This window comes from Saccopteryx leptura, chromosome 3 (assembly GCF_036850995.1).
Source record: "Saccopteryx leptura isolate mSacLep1 chromosome 3, mSacLep1_pri_phased_curated, whole genome shotgun sequence".
NCBI lineage: Eukaryota > Metazoa > Chordata > Mammalia > Chiroptera > Emballonuridae > Saccopteryx > Saccopteryx leptura.
Window position 1 is genome coordinate 286,622,528 of NC_089505.1, and position 16,595 is coordinate 286,639,122.

The 16,595-nt window shown below is 54.6% G+C and overlaps 1 protein-coding gene across 8 annotated transcripts in view; it reads right to left on the minus strand.

Moving 5' to 3' along the window:
• Positions 1-16,595, minus strand: part of TOGARAM2 (TOG array regulator of axonemal microtubules 2) — a 50,952-nt gene that overhangs the window by 5,767 nt on the left and 28,590 nt on the right. For 5 of the 8 annotated variants that reach the window (XM_066378608.1, XM_066378611.1, XM_066378610.1 and 2 more), the window contains 7 exons: positions 16,085-16,190; positions 15,115-15,350; positions 13,104-13,262; positions 7,007-7,124; positions 6,217-6,311; positions 4,630-4,810; positions 3,558-3,774 (listed from right to left, as the gene is read on the minus strand). In XM_066378608.1, the coding sequence (XP_066234705.1) occupies positions 3,558-3,774; positions 4,630-4,810; positions 6,217-6,311; positions 7,007-7,124; positions 13,104-13,262; positions 15,115-15,350; positions 16,085-16,190 (1,112 nt within the window). Of the gene's footprint in view, positions 1-1,220; positions 1,351-3,557; positions 3,775-4,629; positions 4,811-6,216; positions 6,312-7,006; positions 7,125-13,103; positions 13,263-15,114; positions 15,351-16,084; positions 16,191-16,595 lie in introns of those variants that run through there. The other 3 variants (XR_010750454.1, XM_066378613.1, XR_010750455.1) reach the window with 3 other exon arrangements.

The window sequence follows — 16,595 nt, forward strand, 5'->3', positions numbered from 1 at the left end:
ACAAGGCTCTAACCAACTGAGCTGCCCAGCCAGACTAAAATAATAACTTTAAAGTCAGATGTTCACTGTACATCTGAAGTCACCATTTCCATCTGCTCTGTCCAGCACTGGCTAGGGGCTATGATAAGAGAATTCTGGCGCTTAGAAGCCTAAATGTGGAGGTCTGACAGCAGCGGGTGAGCTGTCAGCAGTCTGATGTTTTAATGGCAACATTTCTTCTGTGACTCACCCAATAGCAGAGCCCAAAGAACCCGCCAGTCAGCTCAGGAACTGCCTTGATACCTGGACTAATACCCCTAAAATCAGAAGGTCTCAGCCAGAGGTCCCCAAACTTTTTACACAGGGGGCCAGTTCACTGTCCCTCAGACCATTGGAGGGCTGCCACATACAGTGCTCCTCTCACTGACCACCAATGAAAGAAGTGCCCCTTCCGGGAGTGCGGCGGGGGGCCGGATAAATGGCCTCAGGGGGCCACATGCGGCCCGCAGGGCCGTAGTTTGGGGATGCCTGGCAGCACTGAGTAGAGAAGGTGCTACTTCAGCCTCACCCTCGGAGAGGGCCCACGCAGGCAAGGACAAGGGCAGAAGTCGGGGAGCAAGGTGCCCAACATGTCTCCTTCCTCACCATCCCCTCAAAAGGGCACATGGCAGAAATTCCACCAATTCTGCCAAACAACACACCACTGTGTCTTTAAAAAAAAACAACCCAAAAACCTAGAAGAGATGTGGTGGCTGATGGATGGACTTTCTCCCCGAGTCCCGGAATGAAGAGGGGCCCAAGTAGCCGCCTGAGAAGCCAGCCTCCCCATCTGGCCGTGTGGTCTGGGCTTTGTGCCAGCTGACGGCGTATCCAGGCCGTGCTCTCAGTGCCCTCGGCCCGTGTCGAGCAGGAAACAAGTAGAGTACGCTGAGCTCTTGCTTTATGATGTTTCACATTTCAGTATTTCACAGCATTTCATGGATTCTCTCCAACTTGGAGCCCAGGAGCCCCAGGGGGCAGGAAGAAGCAGGCTTGGGAGAAAGCAGCCTCTGCTCAGAGGGCTCCAGGAGGGGCTGCACGGTGCTCTGAGTCCCCCAGGAACCACTGGGGCCACCAGGCTCAGCCTGGGTGACATGAGGTAAGATTTACACCCCTTCTCTTCTGTCCCACCTGCCCCACCTCTGCCTCTACCTCTAAGCCCCCTGGACAGTGGGGTATTTAGTTCCATGCATCCTTCTCACCCTCTGCAGACCAGGCTCTGGCCGTTCCAGACATGACCATTATTCCTGGAAAGAGTTTGCGTCTACCACTGGCATGGTCTAGCAGTGATAAATTCTCCTTGTTGGCAACATAAATCCCTTCCGTTCTGACCTAGGAGGATACAGAGATTGGCTCACCACTTCACAGTTAAGAATGCTTCCAAAACCAGTGCTGCTGGTGGAGCTGAGAGGGTGTGGCTCGCAGCAAAGGCACATGGCCCTCCCTGAGCACAGTGCCACACCTGTTCAAAGTGACATGGAGCCAAGAGCCTGAGCTTCACCCTCTGGGCCCCACGGGAGCCTCTGCCAGGGATTTACTGGGCATCGCCATCCCTCGGAGGCCAACCCCATCCATTTCAGCCTAGTGCCGAACCAGGGAGTAGCGAGGAAGACGGTTCTCCTCATGCCCGATTCCATTATCCCTGCGCCATGGCCTCTGGCTGATGGACCAGAGGGGGCACTGTCAGCCACACGCAAGGACACCCTGACCAGGGAAGAAACAAGAACTCCAGGCGTCTTCCTGGAAACTGCACCTGCCTCAAGGTGTGGCCAGACCACAAAAGCAGGCCATCCCAGACCCCCTTTTCAGGGCGCCCAGCCCAGGTGCCTATAGCAAGGCCCCAAATAGAACAGGCCGAGTCTTGGTGGACAATGTGAGACACGGGATTCTGCAGCCTGAAGCTTCAGAGCTCTCACGTGCTCAAGGAGCCTGGCCCAGTGGCCAACGGAAAGGAAAACAGCCGGCAGGGAAGAGTTGAGAGCTCCTCTCCCCAGACCAGGGCGCTTATCCTCCTCAAATAGCTAAAGCCTATTTGCCTGGTGTAGGTTTCCCAATAAATCCAGGTCCTGCGGTGATTTACCAAGAGCCTTCGTTATCAGCAACAGCAATCTCCCTCGCCCACAGCAGCACTGAGAACAAGCCGTCATTTAGAGCTGGATTTATATTGTTTGTTCTACAGCAACAAACCCAGCAAATCATAAATTCCCTCTGAGATGAAGAGAGGAAATTGACAATATTTATGAACTCGAGAGGCGGAGGAGGGCCTGGTCAAGCCTTTGATTTGTAACTGAAACTTCTCTGGAGGCTCCAGCCAAGGACATGGTGCGGCTCTAGCCAGAGGGAGCTGGGCTCAGGCCAGGGTGTGAGGATGAGGCTGGGGGTGGGGTACGTGTGCCAGGCAGGGGATGCTCTGTGGGTGCTAAAGACAGGATGATGCTCTCTGCTCATCAGGACATGCAGCAAGCAACAAGGCCCACAAAGGCGGTCCTCAGATCATAAGCTTTCTTGCATCAAAGCAAGACCAGTTTGTGAAAATTCATGATTCTACTCTTTGGGACATCAGTCTATGCATGAACCACATTCTCACATATACTGAAAGTGGTGAACTTGCACTTCAGCCTGTGTACTAAATACACTAAATATCACCTTCAAATAATCTATAAAGGAATAGAAAACAGAAGCATATGCACCCAAAATTCCACCTAATGTTCAAGAAACAAGATGTGATATGGCAAAGCCCTAGGGAACTGGGGAGCTCTCTCCTTTCCTGTTGTCTCTCCCACAGCGCCCTCCTTTTTCTTTTTATTCCTCCCCAACCCCACTCCAATTTCACTCCCCACCCCTCACACCGAACCCCTCCCACCCGAAGCTCTGGCCCCAAGCAATTTTAATAAAAGCTAATTGTCATCCATTTTACACTCACAGAGCTGGCAGGACCTCAGCCTGACTCCCATGCCAGACAACCGAGGTGGCCAGCCACCCAGGCCTGCTGACCCATCAGCTCTGTCCTCTCCGACAGGCCTTCCTGTGGTCTCACTGGCGTCCCACCAGGTCCCCAAACAAGCCACGTTCCCTGCTGTCATCTATACAACTAAGAAATTGTTGACAAATCTTCCCAACTCCTTCCTGGCAATCCTGACCTGTGTTTCCTTCAATACCCTGTTGGCTCACTCACTGTGGTGCTGTGGGACCTTGGGTGGGTCATTTACATCACGTGTACTAATGGAGGTGAGACTACATCACCTCCACATCACCTCTACTTCTCACTGAGGCACACATGTGGCTGTGACATGGGAAAGCTGCCAGGCAAGAACCTCAGAGGCCCCGCTGTCCACCCTTGGCTGCCCACCCCTGCCCTACACAGCCTCCAGGAAAACATGTAACCGGAGACTTTCGCAGCTCTGCGGGTTCCCTGAGCAGGAAGGGGCGGGGGAGGAGGCAGGAAGGGCAGGCCCCGCCCCGCCCCGCCCCCACTGGGACGGCACTAGGGAGGCAGCTACTGCGCACCGAGCAGCGACAGCGCAGAAGAGAGGGCTCACCCAGGCTCTCAATCATCGCGTCCAGGGCAGTCCCAGCAGCAGCATAAATCCCCGAGTTCTTGGAGTTGAGATTGTCTGCAACGGCGATGATGGTGGAGAGCAGCATGGGCTGCAGGCTCTCTCTGAGGAGCGGGATCATCTTGGCGAGGGACTCTAGCGCCCACTGGTTCACTTTCTTGTTGGAATCCTGAAGCCTTGGGGTGAAAGCATCAAAGACCTATTGAGGGAACAGAGACCAAGAGCCCATGGGAACCCAGGGCTGGGCGAGGTCCTACAGTCCAGCCAACTACCCTCAGCAGGGATCCCTGACAGAGGTCATCAACCTGGGCCAGAACATTCTCAGTGACTAAGAGTTTGCCTCCGCAAGGGGGGTGGGGGCACAAGAGGGAAGAACAACCCTATATTGAGCGCCCCTGGTGTACCAAGAGTGAGAGCGTCTTGTTAAGTACTCTGCACTCTCTCCAGAAATGATCCTAAGAACTCATTAGGCATATGTTATCATCCTCACTTCACCATTAAAAACAAAACAAACATGGAGGCTGAAAGAAGTTAAACCACTTGCCCAGATCACACAGCTAGTAGGAAGGAAACATGAATGGAAACCCAGGTCTGCTGACCCCATGCCTGCGTCTTAACTACGCACTATGTGGCTTGACTGCCCACAGCCTGGCTCCTGGAAGAAGTGTCTGCTCCATTTTCCAGCCTGTGGAAGGCCTGTGCCTACTCCTAACCCATCCAGCCCAGTCCCCTGGCCAACAACATGCTCTGTCCACACATCATATACACGGCTAGACCAGTAGTGGCCCTTGGCCACAGCATCCTTCACTTCTGCCCTCCTCCCCAGAAATCTTCAAGAGGACTAAGAGATGCCCAGGACACCTCTGAGTGGTCCCAAAGTGCCTGGTAGGCACTTCCCCTCGTCCCCTTCAGCCATTCCCAAGTAGCCTTAGAGTGTGACCACAGCAACTGGATAGCAAATTCTCTGGCGCCATGAATAACCCTGTTCCAAGATTTCCAAATTGAAAGTGCGCCCATGGGTGAGACAGGTGGGGGAGGGGGGGGGAGCACTCACCTGGACCAGGTTGGCGGTGATGAGCTCTGGCGTGGCCTTGCAGTGCCCGAGGAGCTGCCCCACACCTTCCATCCGGGACTGGGGGTCCTTGGCCTCCAGCAGCCGTGTCAGCTCCCGCAGCTGCTCCACCATCTCCAAGCCACCCCGCTTGGAAGAGCGCAGCCCCGCCAGCCTCGGGCCACTGGAGCCAAGCCCAAGTAGAAGGGGTATCTGACCTGGGCAGCCCCAGGGGATGGACACAACCCTTATCCTGGGCCCCCTCCCACAGACAGGTGGGGCTGGGGAATGCTGCAAACCCCTTTCCTCAGGAGACAATAATATGGTTGCCTAGCACCCCAGGGGCCAGGGGCCGGCTCTTCCTGCCTTTTCTTCTCTTTTCAGAAGACAGGGGAAGAATGGGGGAGAAAGCTTGGAGTGAGGGGGTTGGGAAGATCTTGCTAGGGGCTTGACTCCTGCCCCTGGTTGTCTGGGTCCTGCTCATGGTCCTCCAGTAACTAGGAAATGTTAAGAAGCCCTGTTCTCTTGGGCTGGGATCACATGCCCCTCATACCCCCTGGCCCGGTCCAGCCAGTATGAGGGCAGTTCGTACAGAACTCCTAGCCCCACCCCAGCTCTGAGCCTGGGTCTCTGAACTCATGCCCTCACCCGAGCCCCACCAGCCAGAGCCCCACATCACCCACTCTGTCATTCACACCTACCCCCCACACTCTTGGCCTACTGAGTGCCCAGACCTGAGAACAGTGAGATGAGAGAGATGGTCTTTGTCCTAAGGGCTCACAGACCAGTGGGAGACAGAACAGCTAAGTCAATGGGCTGCCAGAGGACTGAAGAATGGAGACAATTTGTCCACCCAGAGGACAGGGGCACAGAGCGTCAGAGAGCTTCTGGGAGAAGGTGGCAGCTGAGCTGGGTCACGTGGAATCTTGTAAATAGGCGCCCATGGCCCAGCATAAGGCAGCAATCAGCAGAGGCACAGGCACAGCAGAGAGAGAGTGTGGAGGGGCGGGAACACCAGCCGCCCTGGTCTGGCTGAGAGGATGTGTGGAGACTGAGCAGGAAGTGCTCTTGAAGAGATGGGTAGGGGCTTCCCTGGGGTCCCTGCTAAGGAGTTCAGATGTAGTCCTCCCAGAGTTTAAGTTTTAGGCACAGGAGACCTTTGGATCCTGCTTGGTTTCTAACTCCTCCTAACAGCCACCCTCTAGCTCCTTCTCCTCTGCCTTTGTCCCAACTCTGCCTCCAACCTGTTCCCAGGAGGCGCTCTGCTGGTGAAAGGATCTGCTGCTCTGAGTGAATGGAGAAGCGCTGAGTTCACAGGGAGCCTGACCGATGGCACGTCCCACCAATGCTAGTGGAAGCGCACCCCCTCGGCCAAGAGTTCGGGAACCCACCTCCACCTGCAGAGGTTCCTGAGCCCAGGCTTTGGTCTCCCCGAGATGTGGGTGGGGGAGCACACCCTATTAATTCTTCTGCCGTGCTGCAGACCCAGTGGGTCTCAGCCATACCCCAGGTACACAGCCCCTCCCAGAGTGACCTGCCTCCACCAGCAGCCTTGGAGGCGGAGCCCCAGAGACACGACAGTGACCGTACCTGTCCTCAGGGGGAAGCCCATTCTCACACACCCCCAGGCTCCTAGACACCTTGCGGCCTTTGGCAGATGGCAGTTCATCACTATCTTCTAGTCCCTTGAAAAATACAGACATGGAACTTGAACCAAAAGGAGTAGCCTGCACAGAGCTACCAGGCACTCCAGCTAGGCCAGTGGTCCCCAACCTTTTTTGGGCCACGGACCGGTTTAATGTCAGAAAATATTTTCACGGACTTGGCCTTTAGGGTAGGACGGATAAATTTATCACGTGACCGAGACAAGTGTCAAGAGTGAGTCTTAGACGGATGTAACAGGGAATCTGGTCATTTTTAAAAAATAAAACATTGTTCAGACTTAAATATAAATAAAACGGAAATAATGTAAGTTAATTATTCTTTCTCTGCAGACCGATACCAAATGGCCCACGGACCGGTACCGGTCCGCAGCCCGGGGGTTGGGGACCACTAAGCTAGGCCATCACCTCTCCCATCGAGGAGCCCCCAACCCCTGGGCACCACTGAGCTTTCCAGAGTGCTGGTAGGTGGGGGCAAGTGATGGGGGAAGAGCCCCAGTTCACGGACAAAGATGTGGAGGCCCAGGGAGGCTCAAGGGACACAAGCAGTGAGGGGCAGAGCCAGGCTGAACAAAGGACAAGGAAAGCCCATTTACCTGACCCAGGGAGTCACGGGTGGGATAAAAGCCGCTGCAGTGCAGGCCCCACCCCAGACGAGCATGAGGGCTGCCGGGCTCAGCTTTGGTCCCCCACCCACGGCCCGCTCACACTCATCTCACCCGCTGTTTGATGGCCGCCATGACCTTCCGCAAGTCGTGGGATGGGAGGGACTGTTTCAGAAATGCATCAAACTTGGTGTTCGACATCAGGATGTTCACCATCTTCCGGCCGTAAAACCTGTCACAGGAAGAAGAGCAAGATGAAGGATCAGCCACGGAAATGCATCGTCAATTTGCTTTACAACTGCCCGTAATTTTCTAATTATAGTAAGAGAGTTCTTAATGCTTTTTCTAATTTTAACAATAATCCTTACTCAGTTAAAACTAGATTCATTAAAAAAAAACCACCATTCATATCCCATTACCAAGAGAAAAACCACTATTAAAGTTTTACATGATTTCTTACAGTCTTTTCCCATGTATATACATTTATTTGATAACAGAATGTATATACTATATGCACGTATATGTATCCAGCTTTTTTCATTTTTATCATTAATCATCTTCCCATGTCACCCTTTTTGATAGCTACATAATATTTCATTAAATGGCTATACCAAAATGTATATAACTTTTTTCTAGAGTGGGACATTTAGAAGTCTGAGGAAGGGTACCTTTGGGTCAGTATAGGAGGGACTGGTCAACTCCACCTGGTGAATAGTGGTGAGTGGGGAAGGGAATCAAAGAGGGCTTCATAGAGGAGGTGACCCTTAGGTTGGGACTCAAAAGGTGAGCAGGAGTTCACAAGTAGACAAGATTGGGGAGTAAATTGGAGGAGGGGGTCCATTCTGGGTCCATAAGACAGCCCACCGCATCATCGGGTACGTACTTGGAGAAAGGCAGGTAGGGACTGGACTCAGGAACAGAACAGGCTGGGGAAGAAGGTAGGACCAGCTTAGGGAGATGGGAAGCAGTTGGGCTTTGGCCTGCAGGCAGCGGGAAGCTGAGGAAGGATCCAATTTATACTTCAATTAAAATGTCTCTGACCGACCAGGTGGTGGCGCAGTGGATAGAGCATCGGACTGGGAAGCCGAGGACCCAGGTTCAAGACCCCAAGGTCGCCAGCTTGAGTGTGGGCTCATCTGGTTTGAGCAAGGCTCACCAGCTTGAGCCCAAGGTGGCTGGCTTGAGCAAGGAGCCACTTGGTCTGCTGTAGCCCCACATTCAAGCCACATATGAGAAATCAATCAATGAACAACTAAGGAACCTCAATGAAGAATTGATGTTTCTCATCTCTCTCCATTCCTGTTTGTCTGTCCCTATCTGTCCCTCTCTCTGACTCTCTCTGTCTCTGACACACACACACACACACACACACACACACACACACACACACACACACACACACACGTCTCTGACAGCAGTGTGGGATCTTTAGGGATGAGACCTACTGCCTACGAAAGTAGTGTAGGCAAGCAATGATAAAGGCCTGGAGTAAGGCAGTGGAGTGAGGGTAAGGAGCGGTGATCAGATTTAAGAGCTGCTAAGAAAGTTGAAACTGCAGGACTTGGTAGCTGACTAGAGGTAGAGCATGAAACATCGAGAATGGTCATATTTTGCTCATCCAAAGGATTTATTGATAGTAAAATGCACCACCAATCTGTTTTCCACCAAGGAAAAAACAGAAAAAGAAAACACTGACAATGTTCAATGCCTTCAGTGACACTGTGTCAGATGTGAAAACAACCCTTTCACTTGCTGCCTCAGAAACAGAAGGTGACATTACTTGTGGGCAGTGTCCTTCCTTAAGTCGGGTAAAGTATTTGGTGATTGCTTTGCAAGAAAATGTGGAATCCTGGTCACTCCTTCAATGATGAATGTTTGCATTAATATATAATGTATGCTCCCATCACTCTGTTTTCATGCCTTTTCTCATATGCAATAACTTCTCATTTCAATGCTGAGCTATAGTGTAATATTTCTAAGACATTTTAAATAGCAATTAAACTCAACAATTCCCCACAGAGCATCTGCAGTGACTTCTTAAAGTAAATATGAAAGGCTAACAGGCAAAGAAAGGCTCATAGTGTGGTTCCTACAGTGTAATTTTTAATTCAAAGGTTGATACCGTGAGCAATGATGATCAAGTTTGCAAAGGTGCAGATAGTAAAACCTAAGTCATAATTGCTCCCTGGTCGATAACTCTAAGATGCTCTGATTGTAACATATTAAAATGTGGGGAGGAAATGTGTGCCTTAGAATCAATGAAGTATGAAATTCCCCATTCTGCATCTTAGATGACTCAGTAAATAATAGTGACTTTGAACGAAAGGGTACACAGCCGAAGAAACAGGCATGGGGAGAAGGCAATGAGTTCGTTTAGGGACACTTTGCCCTGAAGATGACAGTTGGACATCCTGGTGATGGGTCCTATGGAGGCATCAGAAATATGGGGCTGAGAGAGTGTGGGCTGGAGCCCGAGGTTGGGAAGCATCAGCATTTGCTATGGCTGGAGCCACTGGAAATGATGACACCATTCAGGGAAACTTACAAGAAAGATCAGAACGGAAAGATTAGATAGAGCTGGAGTGATATTAGACTGATTCATACCCCCCACCAACAATTAAAATCAATGAAACAAAGCCTTCTTCTTTCCGGACAAAATTGCTCATTTCAGTAAAAGGCAATACCATTCATCCAGCTGTTCGGTTTACAAGCCTGAATGTCATCTTTGCTCCCTCTTGGAAAGCCTCACCACCCACTTCCTGTTACTTCTGCCTTCAAAATATACCCAAATCTATGTCTCCTCCCCCAGCAGCCTCCAGCTCTTCTGGCCTAGACTGTGGGGTACCATCAGTCTGGTGTCCCTTCTCCACCCTGCCCACCCTCTCCCACTATCAATCTTCCAGTGAGCAGCCAGAGAGTTTTGTTGTTGTTGTTTTTGTAAAAGGCTGACAAGCATACAAAGAAACACCCAAACAGTAATCACAAAAAGCAAATAGCACTCTGAAAAATGAGCTGGCACTTTTATCCATTAGATTAGTGAAAATTGGAGATCCAGATATTGCACAGTTGTAAGGACATAGACACACCTTGGGAACTGCAGAAGGGGGCAGAGGGAGAGCATGCAGGGAGGGGCAGAGGGAGAACATGCAGGGAGGGGCAGAGGGAGAGCATGCAGGAGGGGGCAGAGGGAGAGCATGCAGGAGGGGCAGAGGGAGAGCATGCAGGAGGGGGCAGAGGGAGAGCATGCAGGGAGGGGGCAGAGGGAGAGCATGCAGGAGGGGCAGAGGGAGAGCATGCAGGAGGGGCAGAGGGAGAGCATGCAGGGAGGGGCAGAGGGAGAGCATGCAGGAAGGGGCAGAGGGAGAGCATGCAGGAGGGGCAGAGGGATAGCATGCAGGAGGGGCAGAGGGAGAGCATGCAGGGAGGGGCAGAGGGAGAGCATGCAGGAGGGGCAGAGGGAGAGCATGCAGGGGGGGCAGAGGGAGAGCATGCAGGAGGGGCAGAGGGAGAGCATGCAGGGGGGGGCAGAGGGAGAGCATGCAGGGAGGGATCAGAGGGAGAGCATGCAGGGAGGGGCAGAGGGAGAGCATGCAGGGAGGGGCAGAGGGAGAGCATGCAGGGAGGGGCAGAGGGAGAGCATGCAGGAGGGGGCAGAGGGAGAGCATGCAGGAGGGGCAGAGGGAGAACATGCAGGGAGGGGCAGAGGGAGAGCATGCAGGAGGGATCAGAGGGAGAGCATGCAGGGAGGGGCAGAGGGAGAGCATGCAGGAGGGGGCAGAGGGAGAGCATGCAGGGAGGGGCAGAGGGAGAGCATGCAGGAGGGGGCAGAGGGAGAGCATGCAGGAGGGGCAAGAGGGAGAGCATGCAGGGAGGGGCAGAGGGAGAGCATGCAGGGAGGGGCAGAGGGAGAGCATGCAGGAGGGGGCAGAGGGAGAGCATGCAGGGAGGGGCAGAGGGAGAGCATGCAGGAGGGGCAGAGGGAGAGCATGCAGGAGGGGGCAGAGGGAGAGCATGCAGGAGCGGGCAGAGGGAGAGCATGCAGGAGGGATCAGAGGGAGAGCATGCAGGGAGGGGCAGAGGGAGAGCATGCAGGGGGGGGCAGAGGGAGAGCATGCAGGAGGGGGCAGAGGGAGAGCATGCAGGAGGGGCAGAGGGAGAGCATGCAGGGAGGGGCAGAGGGAGAGCATGCCAGGAGGGGCAGAGGGAGAGCATGCAGGGAGGGGGCAGAGGGAGAGCATGCAGGAGGGGCAGAGGGAGAGCATGCAGGAGGGGGCAGAGGGAGAGTATGCAGGGAGGGGCAGAGGGAGAGCATGCAGGAGGGTCAGAGGGAGAGCATGCAGGGAGGGGCAGAGGGAGAGCATGCAGGGAGGGGCAGAGGGAGAGCATGCAGGAGGGGCAGAGGGAGAGCATGCAGGGAGGGGCAGAGGGAGAGCATGCAGGGAGGGGCAGAGGGAGAGCATGCAGGGGGGGGCAGAGGGAGAGCATGCAGGGAGGGGCAGAGGGAGAGCATGCAGGAGGGGGCAGAGGGAGAGCATGCAGGAGGGGGCAGAGGGAGAGCATGCAGTGAGGGGCAGAGGGAGAGCATGCAGGAGGGGCAGAGGGAGAGCATGCAGGGAGGGGCAGAGGGAGAGCATGCAGGGGGGCAGAGGGAGAGCATGCAGGGGGGGCAGAGGGAGGGCATGCAGGGAGGGGCAGAGGGAGACATGCAGGAGGGGGCAGAGGGAGAGCATGCAGGAGGGGCAGAGGGAGAGCATGCAGGAGGGGGCAGAGGGAGAGCATGCAGGGAGGGGCAGAGGGAGAGCATGCAGGGAGGGGCAGAGGGAGAGCATGCAGGAGGGGGCAGAGGGAGAGCATGCAGGAGGGGCAGAGGGAGAGCATGCAGGGAGGGGCAGAGGGAGAGCATGCAGGAGGGGGCAGAGGGAGAGCATGCAGGAGGGGCAGAGGGAGAGCATGCAGGAGGGGGCAGAGGGAGAGCATGCAGGAGGGGCAGAGGGAGAGCATGCAGGGAGGGGCAGAGGGAGAGCATGCATGGAGGGGCAGAGAGAGAGCATGCAGATGGGATCAGAGGGAGAGCATGCAGGAGTGCTCCTGGGAATGCTTGGGTTGCTTATGTGGACACATGTCCGGGACCACAGTACTCCTCCTGGGCATATTCCCTAGGACATTAATTACCCCCTAGCTTCATCAGGGGACACTTTTGAGTCCACAGGTATGGGAGAGTAGGAGGAACACCATGCATGAAATCCCTCCACTGTGTCCCCTCAGGCAGTCTCCAAGAGTGCCCCTGCCTAGGATCAACACAGAAAGCAATTTGGATGTGTCCTCTGGGGCCATACAAGATTTGGCACACTCAGTCCCCAGACATGGTGACAGTGTGCTGTGAACTAAGAAGTGTGATCAGCTAGATCAACCCCAAGTTTAAAATCATCTATTATCACCTTGTGTTCCTAGTAGAAAGTCCTCCAGTGGCTTCCAGTCACACAGACACAATGCTAGCTCCTGAACATGGCTATGAGGCCCTCCACGGCCCAGCCCTCGCTGCCTCGTTGCCCACCGCTCCCTCTCACTCACCATGCTCCGCCTGGCCTCACCCTCCCTTCCTTACTCCCATCCGAGGGCCCTTATACCATTTCCTTTGTCTGGGACACTCATACCCCAGATCCTCAAAGAGCTGAGTTTTCAATTCAAATGTCACTCTTTAGAAAGCTCTCTCCTAGCTCGCAATCTAATGTAGCCCCCCCCCCATTCTCCGTTACATCTTGGTTTTCCCTATATATCTCTTATCTGTATCTAAAATTACCATAACTTTTTGTTTATTGTCCATCTATCCCACTAGCAGGCAAACTCTGAGACAGCAGAGGCCTAATTTTTGTTATTCACTGTCATCCATAATAATAAAAAGAGTGCTCATTAACTATCTCTTGAGGAGATGAAGAAAAGGTGCTCACAGAGAATGGAGCCGGGAGGGAGGAGGGTCAGGACAAGATCAGAGCTGCGGTGGCCGGAGAGAGAAGGGGAGATGGGGACTGGAGGTGGCAGGCCTGACGATGACGATGGGGAGAGATGGGACACATTTGTAAGGACACAGCCCTGTGCCTCCACATGGCCCCGGGGATGCTGAGCTGTGTGGGCCAGGGCAGGTTGGTTGCCTTATTTACCCTGCCCTGCCCTGGCTGGGTCAGCAGGCCCCGGGCCACTGGCCCTGCATTACCTGGCGTCCTGGTTGGAGTCCTGGGCCAGCCTCACCAAGTTGTGCACCAGCATGTCTATACTGTCCCTGGTGCCCGAGAGAAGCTTCTCGGCACCTATCTGCTCCAGCACAGCTGACAGGTGCACAGCAGTGCATTTCCGGACCAAGGGGTTTCTGTGACTGAAAAAAAAAAACAAAACACAGCCGCAGTCCAGGCTCAGTCAGGAATGGAGTGTGGGGCCCCCAGACTGGTGCACATAGGCCTGCAGTCGTGCCTCCATGCTTCACACTGTGATGGGCTCCAAGTCCTGTCCCATGTGGGCTAAGGGGCGTCTCTGGGGAAAGAGCAGACTCTTTCTGACAATGGAACTGAGAATGATGACAGCAACAGCAAGACAGGGAAGAACAAGTGAAGCCACTTGGTGTTCCCTAGATATACCTGTGCCCACTGTTCTCTGTGCCTTTCTGAGCCTGCAGTCTGCCTTTGTCTAAATGCACATCCCCATCTTTTCTCCACCTAGAAAGATACTACCCATTCAGCTTCTCCTCTGCCTTCCCTAGCCTCCCAGGCAGACCTACATGCTCCCTGGGGCAGCACTGTCCCTGTCCCCGCGGAAGTACAGGTACAGCCCTGGGGCCTCCCGGTCAGACTGGACTCCCAGGGAGTGGGCAGCTGGTCTCCCTCTCAGGTGAATCCCCAGTGCCCGCTGAAGCCTGGCCCTTGCCAACACTTGGGAGGAGCTCACTGCCCATCTGTTGAGCTGAGACAGGAGGGAGGGGCAGGAGGGTGATGGATGATTCGGTAGTCCTAACAGAGGGACCCTGGAACCTGACAAGAGAACCCCTTCAGGATGTCACCTCTTTCTTTTTCACCTCTCTCAAGCAGGGTCTGTGTCCACAGCCCATTGACAGCTCTCGCCCCTTCCCCTGCCCCTTCTGAGCTCTTCCCAGTACAATACAAGGAACACTCTGGGCTCTCCTAGTCTATGTGGTCCGGGCACTAGCACCAGTAGCACCTGAGTCAGAATCTGTATTTTAGAAAGATCCCCAGGAATGTGAGGCTCCCCTGAGGACACCTGACCCTGGTTCCTACAACAGTGGTCAATTATCCAGACTGTAGTGAGGGCACCTCTGTGCAAGGTCCCCTACTGAGCACCTTCAACCCCCTACCTCCTCAGCTCCAGAAGCTACTATTATCATCATCTTGCAGGGGACAAAGCTGAGGCGAAGAGAGGAATTCAGGAAAACATGCAATTAATTTCTCCCAAGTTAATAACAGCCATCGTAAGCACCAGATAAATGTTAGGTGAGGGCAGGCCCTGTTCTAAATGCTCTTTCATGAATCAAATCATTTAGTCCTCATTTTACAGATGAGGAAACGGAGGCACAGGGAAGTTCAATAACCATGATGTGCACCCAGGTCACACCCACCCAGAGCCCCTCACCCTGAGCACGGGCGGCAGGAGGCCTGCTGGTGGCTCACCACGCCCCGGTCTACCCGAGAGGCCCCCCTGCAGGTGCGCCAGGGCGGGCTGTGGGTGAAACTGCTTTGCCCTCTGGGAGGAAGGGCTTGAGAAACGCTTTTGGTTTTGCTTTTGGTTTTTCTACAAGGCGAGAGCAAACCGGCTGCAGCCGGAGTCAGCCCCTGTCTCCTCCCCAGGAGAAGGCCAGGCAGTGCCAGCTGGAGACAGACTCTGAGCCTTGCTCTCCTGAAGGCCCAGATTTCGTCAGAAATGTCCCTCCCCTGGTACCAGCGGAAGGCTGCCTCTGCAGGCCGCTCTTTGGGGACTTGATCATCGCCACTATTAGCTCCTCGGCTTCAAACAGAACCAAGCACCTCTCCCTTTTCAGCCCGAGCTCAGGGCTGCTCTGAGCTCATTCATCACCTGGCTCAGGAAAGGTGCAACAGAGCCCACCTGGAGCTCTGCCGGCTAAAGGTGTGAACCGCTTGCCCTCCTCCCCAGACCCCTCCTCCTGTCCCAGGGCTGCTCTCCTCTCCTCCCCTTCCTGGATCACCCCCACCCTCACATACTAGATGCCCACAGAGGTGAGGGCCACCAGGGATCGGGCCGGGGTCACGTGCTCCACCATGGCCCCCAGGGACCGGTTGGCTGCTCTCTGGATGAAGTCGCTGGTGTTCCCCATCTTCTGCAGCAAGCAGCGGGCAATCTCTTCAGCCTCCTGGTCCATATTCTTCTTCAAGGCCCGGAAGAGGTCTCCCAGGGTGCTGATGGCCAGACGGGACACCTTGGAGCGGAGGTTGCTGACCTTGAAGAGAGATGGGGAAGAGACCCTGTCAGGGGCTCCAGAACATGCCGAGGATGGGGCCCTGTGCTAACCCTACTGGCTGCTACACCCTCACCCCAGGCCTAGGCCGCACCAGGCTGGCAACAAACACTGTGCAGCAGCTCTGAGCAAAACAGTCCCATGTAAAATGTGTGTGTGTGTGTGTGTATACATATATATATATATTGCTGTTGTTATCATCATAATTACTAATTTCATCATTATCATCTGAAATTTGTACAACAGTCTTCAAAGCACTTCTACAAATAATGTTCAGTTTGATCTTCACAAAGCCCCTCCCCACACTGGAACAATCTAAGCGGTTGGGGGCATGGCCTCCATCTGTGATGAGATGCATCTTATTGTCCATCTGGGCCCAGCCCAGCCCCGCCCCAGGGAGAAAGGCTCGGGAAACACTACAACCGCCCTAAAACTGGAGATCTGGTCAGAACACTCCATCCTTCCTCTGGCATTTTGAGTACAGAGGACAAGGCAGGGCTGTGACATAAAAATAAGGACACCCAGGGCCTCAGATTTCCAATCTGAGAAATGGGCGGCTACCTCCCACCTCAGTGGGTAAGGGTTGAGAAATAAGTAGGAGACATTCCCGGTCCAAGGAGCCTTGGGCTGCTCCCTGGCTGATATGTGACCCAGGGCAGAGGGACTGGCTGGGGTGGGCAGGGTGCGTAGTACACAGGCTGTCTGGGAGGCCTCACCTCCCTGGTCACGGCCAAGGACACGTCGTGCAGCCTCCCAGCGAGGACCTCCGAGTGCCAGGCTGCCAGGCGCTGGGTGATCACCAGGCCCTTCTCCTTCATGTGCCTGAGAAGCAAGCCCAGGCCCATCACAGGCAGGCGGGGAGGGGCAGCCCCGCTCCTGCTGCAGACCGGGGCGCCCACACCGCCACCCTCCTCTCTCCACAGCACAGTGGGGTTTGACGGCCCCGAGGGTTCCTGGTGTAACACCCAGGCTGAAGTCTGAATAGTCCAGTGAGTGCATTGCATGGGGGCCCCTGGATCCGCCTCACCCGAGAGGGAGGCCTAGACCTGGGCCCACACCTGGCATAAGCCGTGCCTTCAGTAGAAGGTGCTTGAACATGCGGCCTGGTGACGGGGCCGGGGGGCGGGTTCCCGCAAATGCTCTGGACCCCAAGTCGTGGCGCTGCTCACGGCTAAGATTGTGTGTCCAGCAGCGCAGTGGTAGGAACACTGGGAACAGACTGAAGTT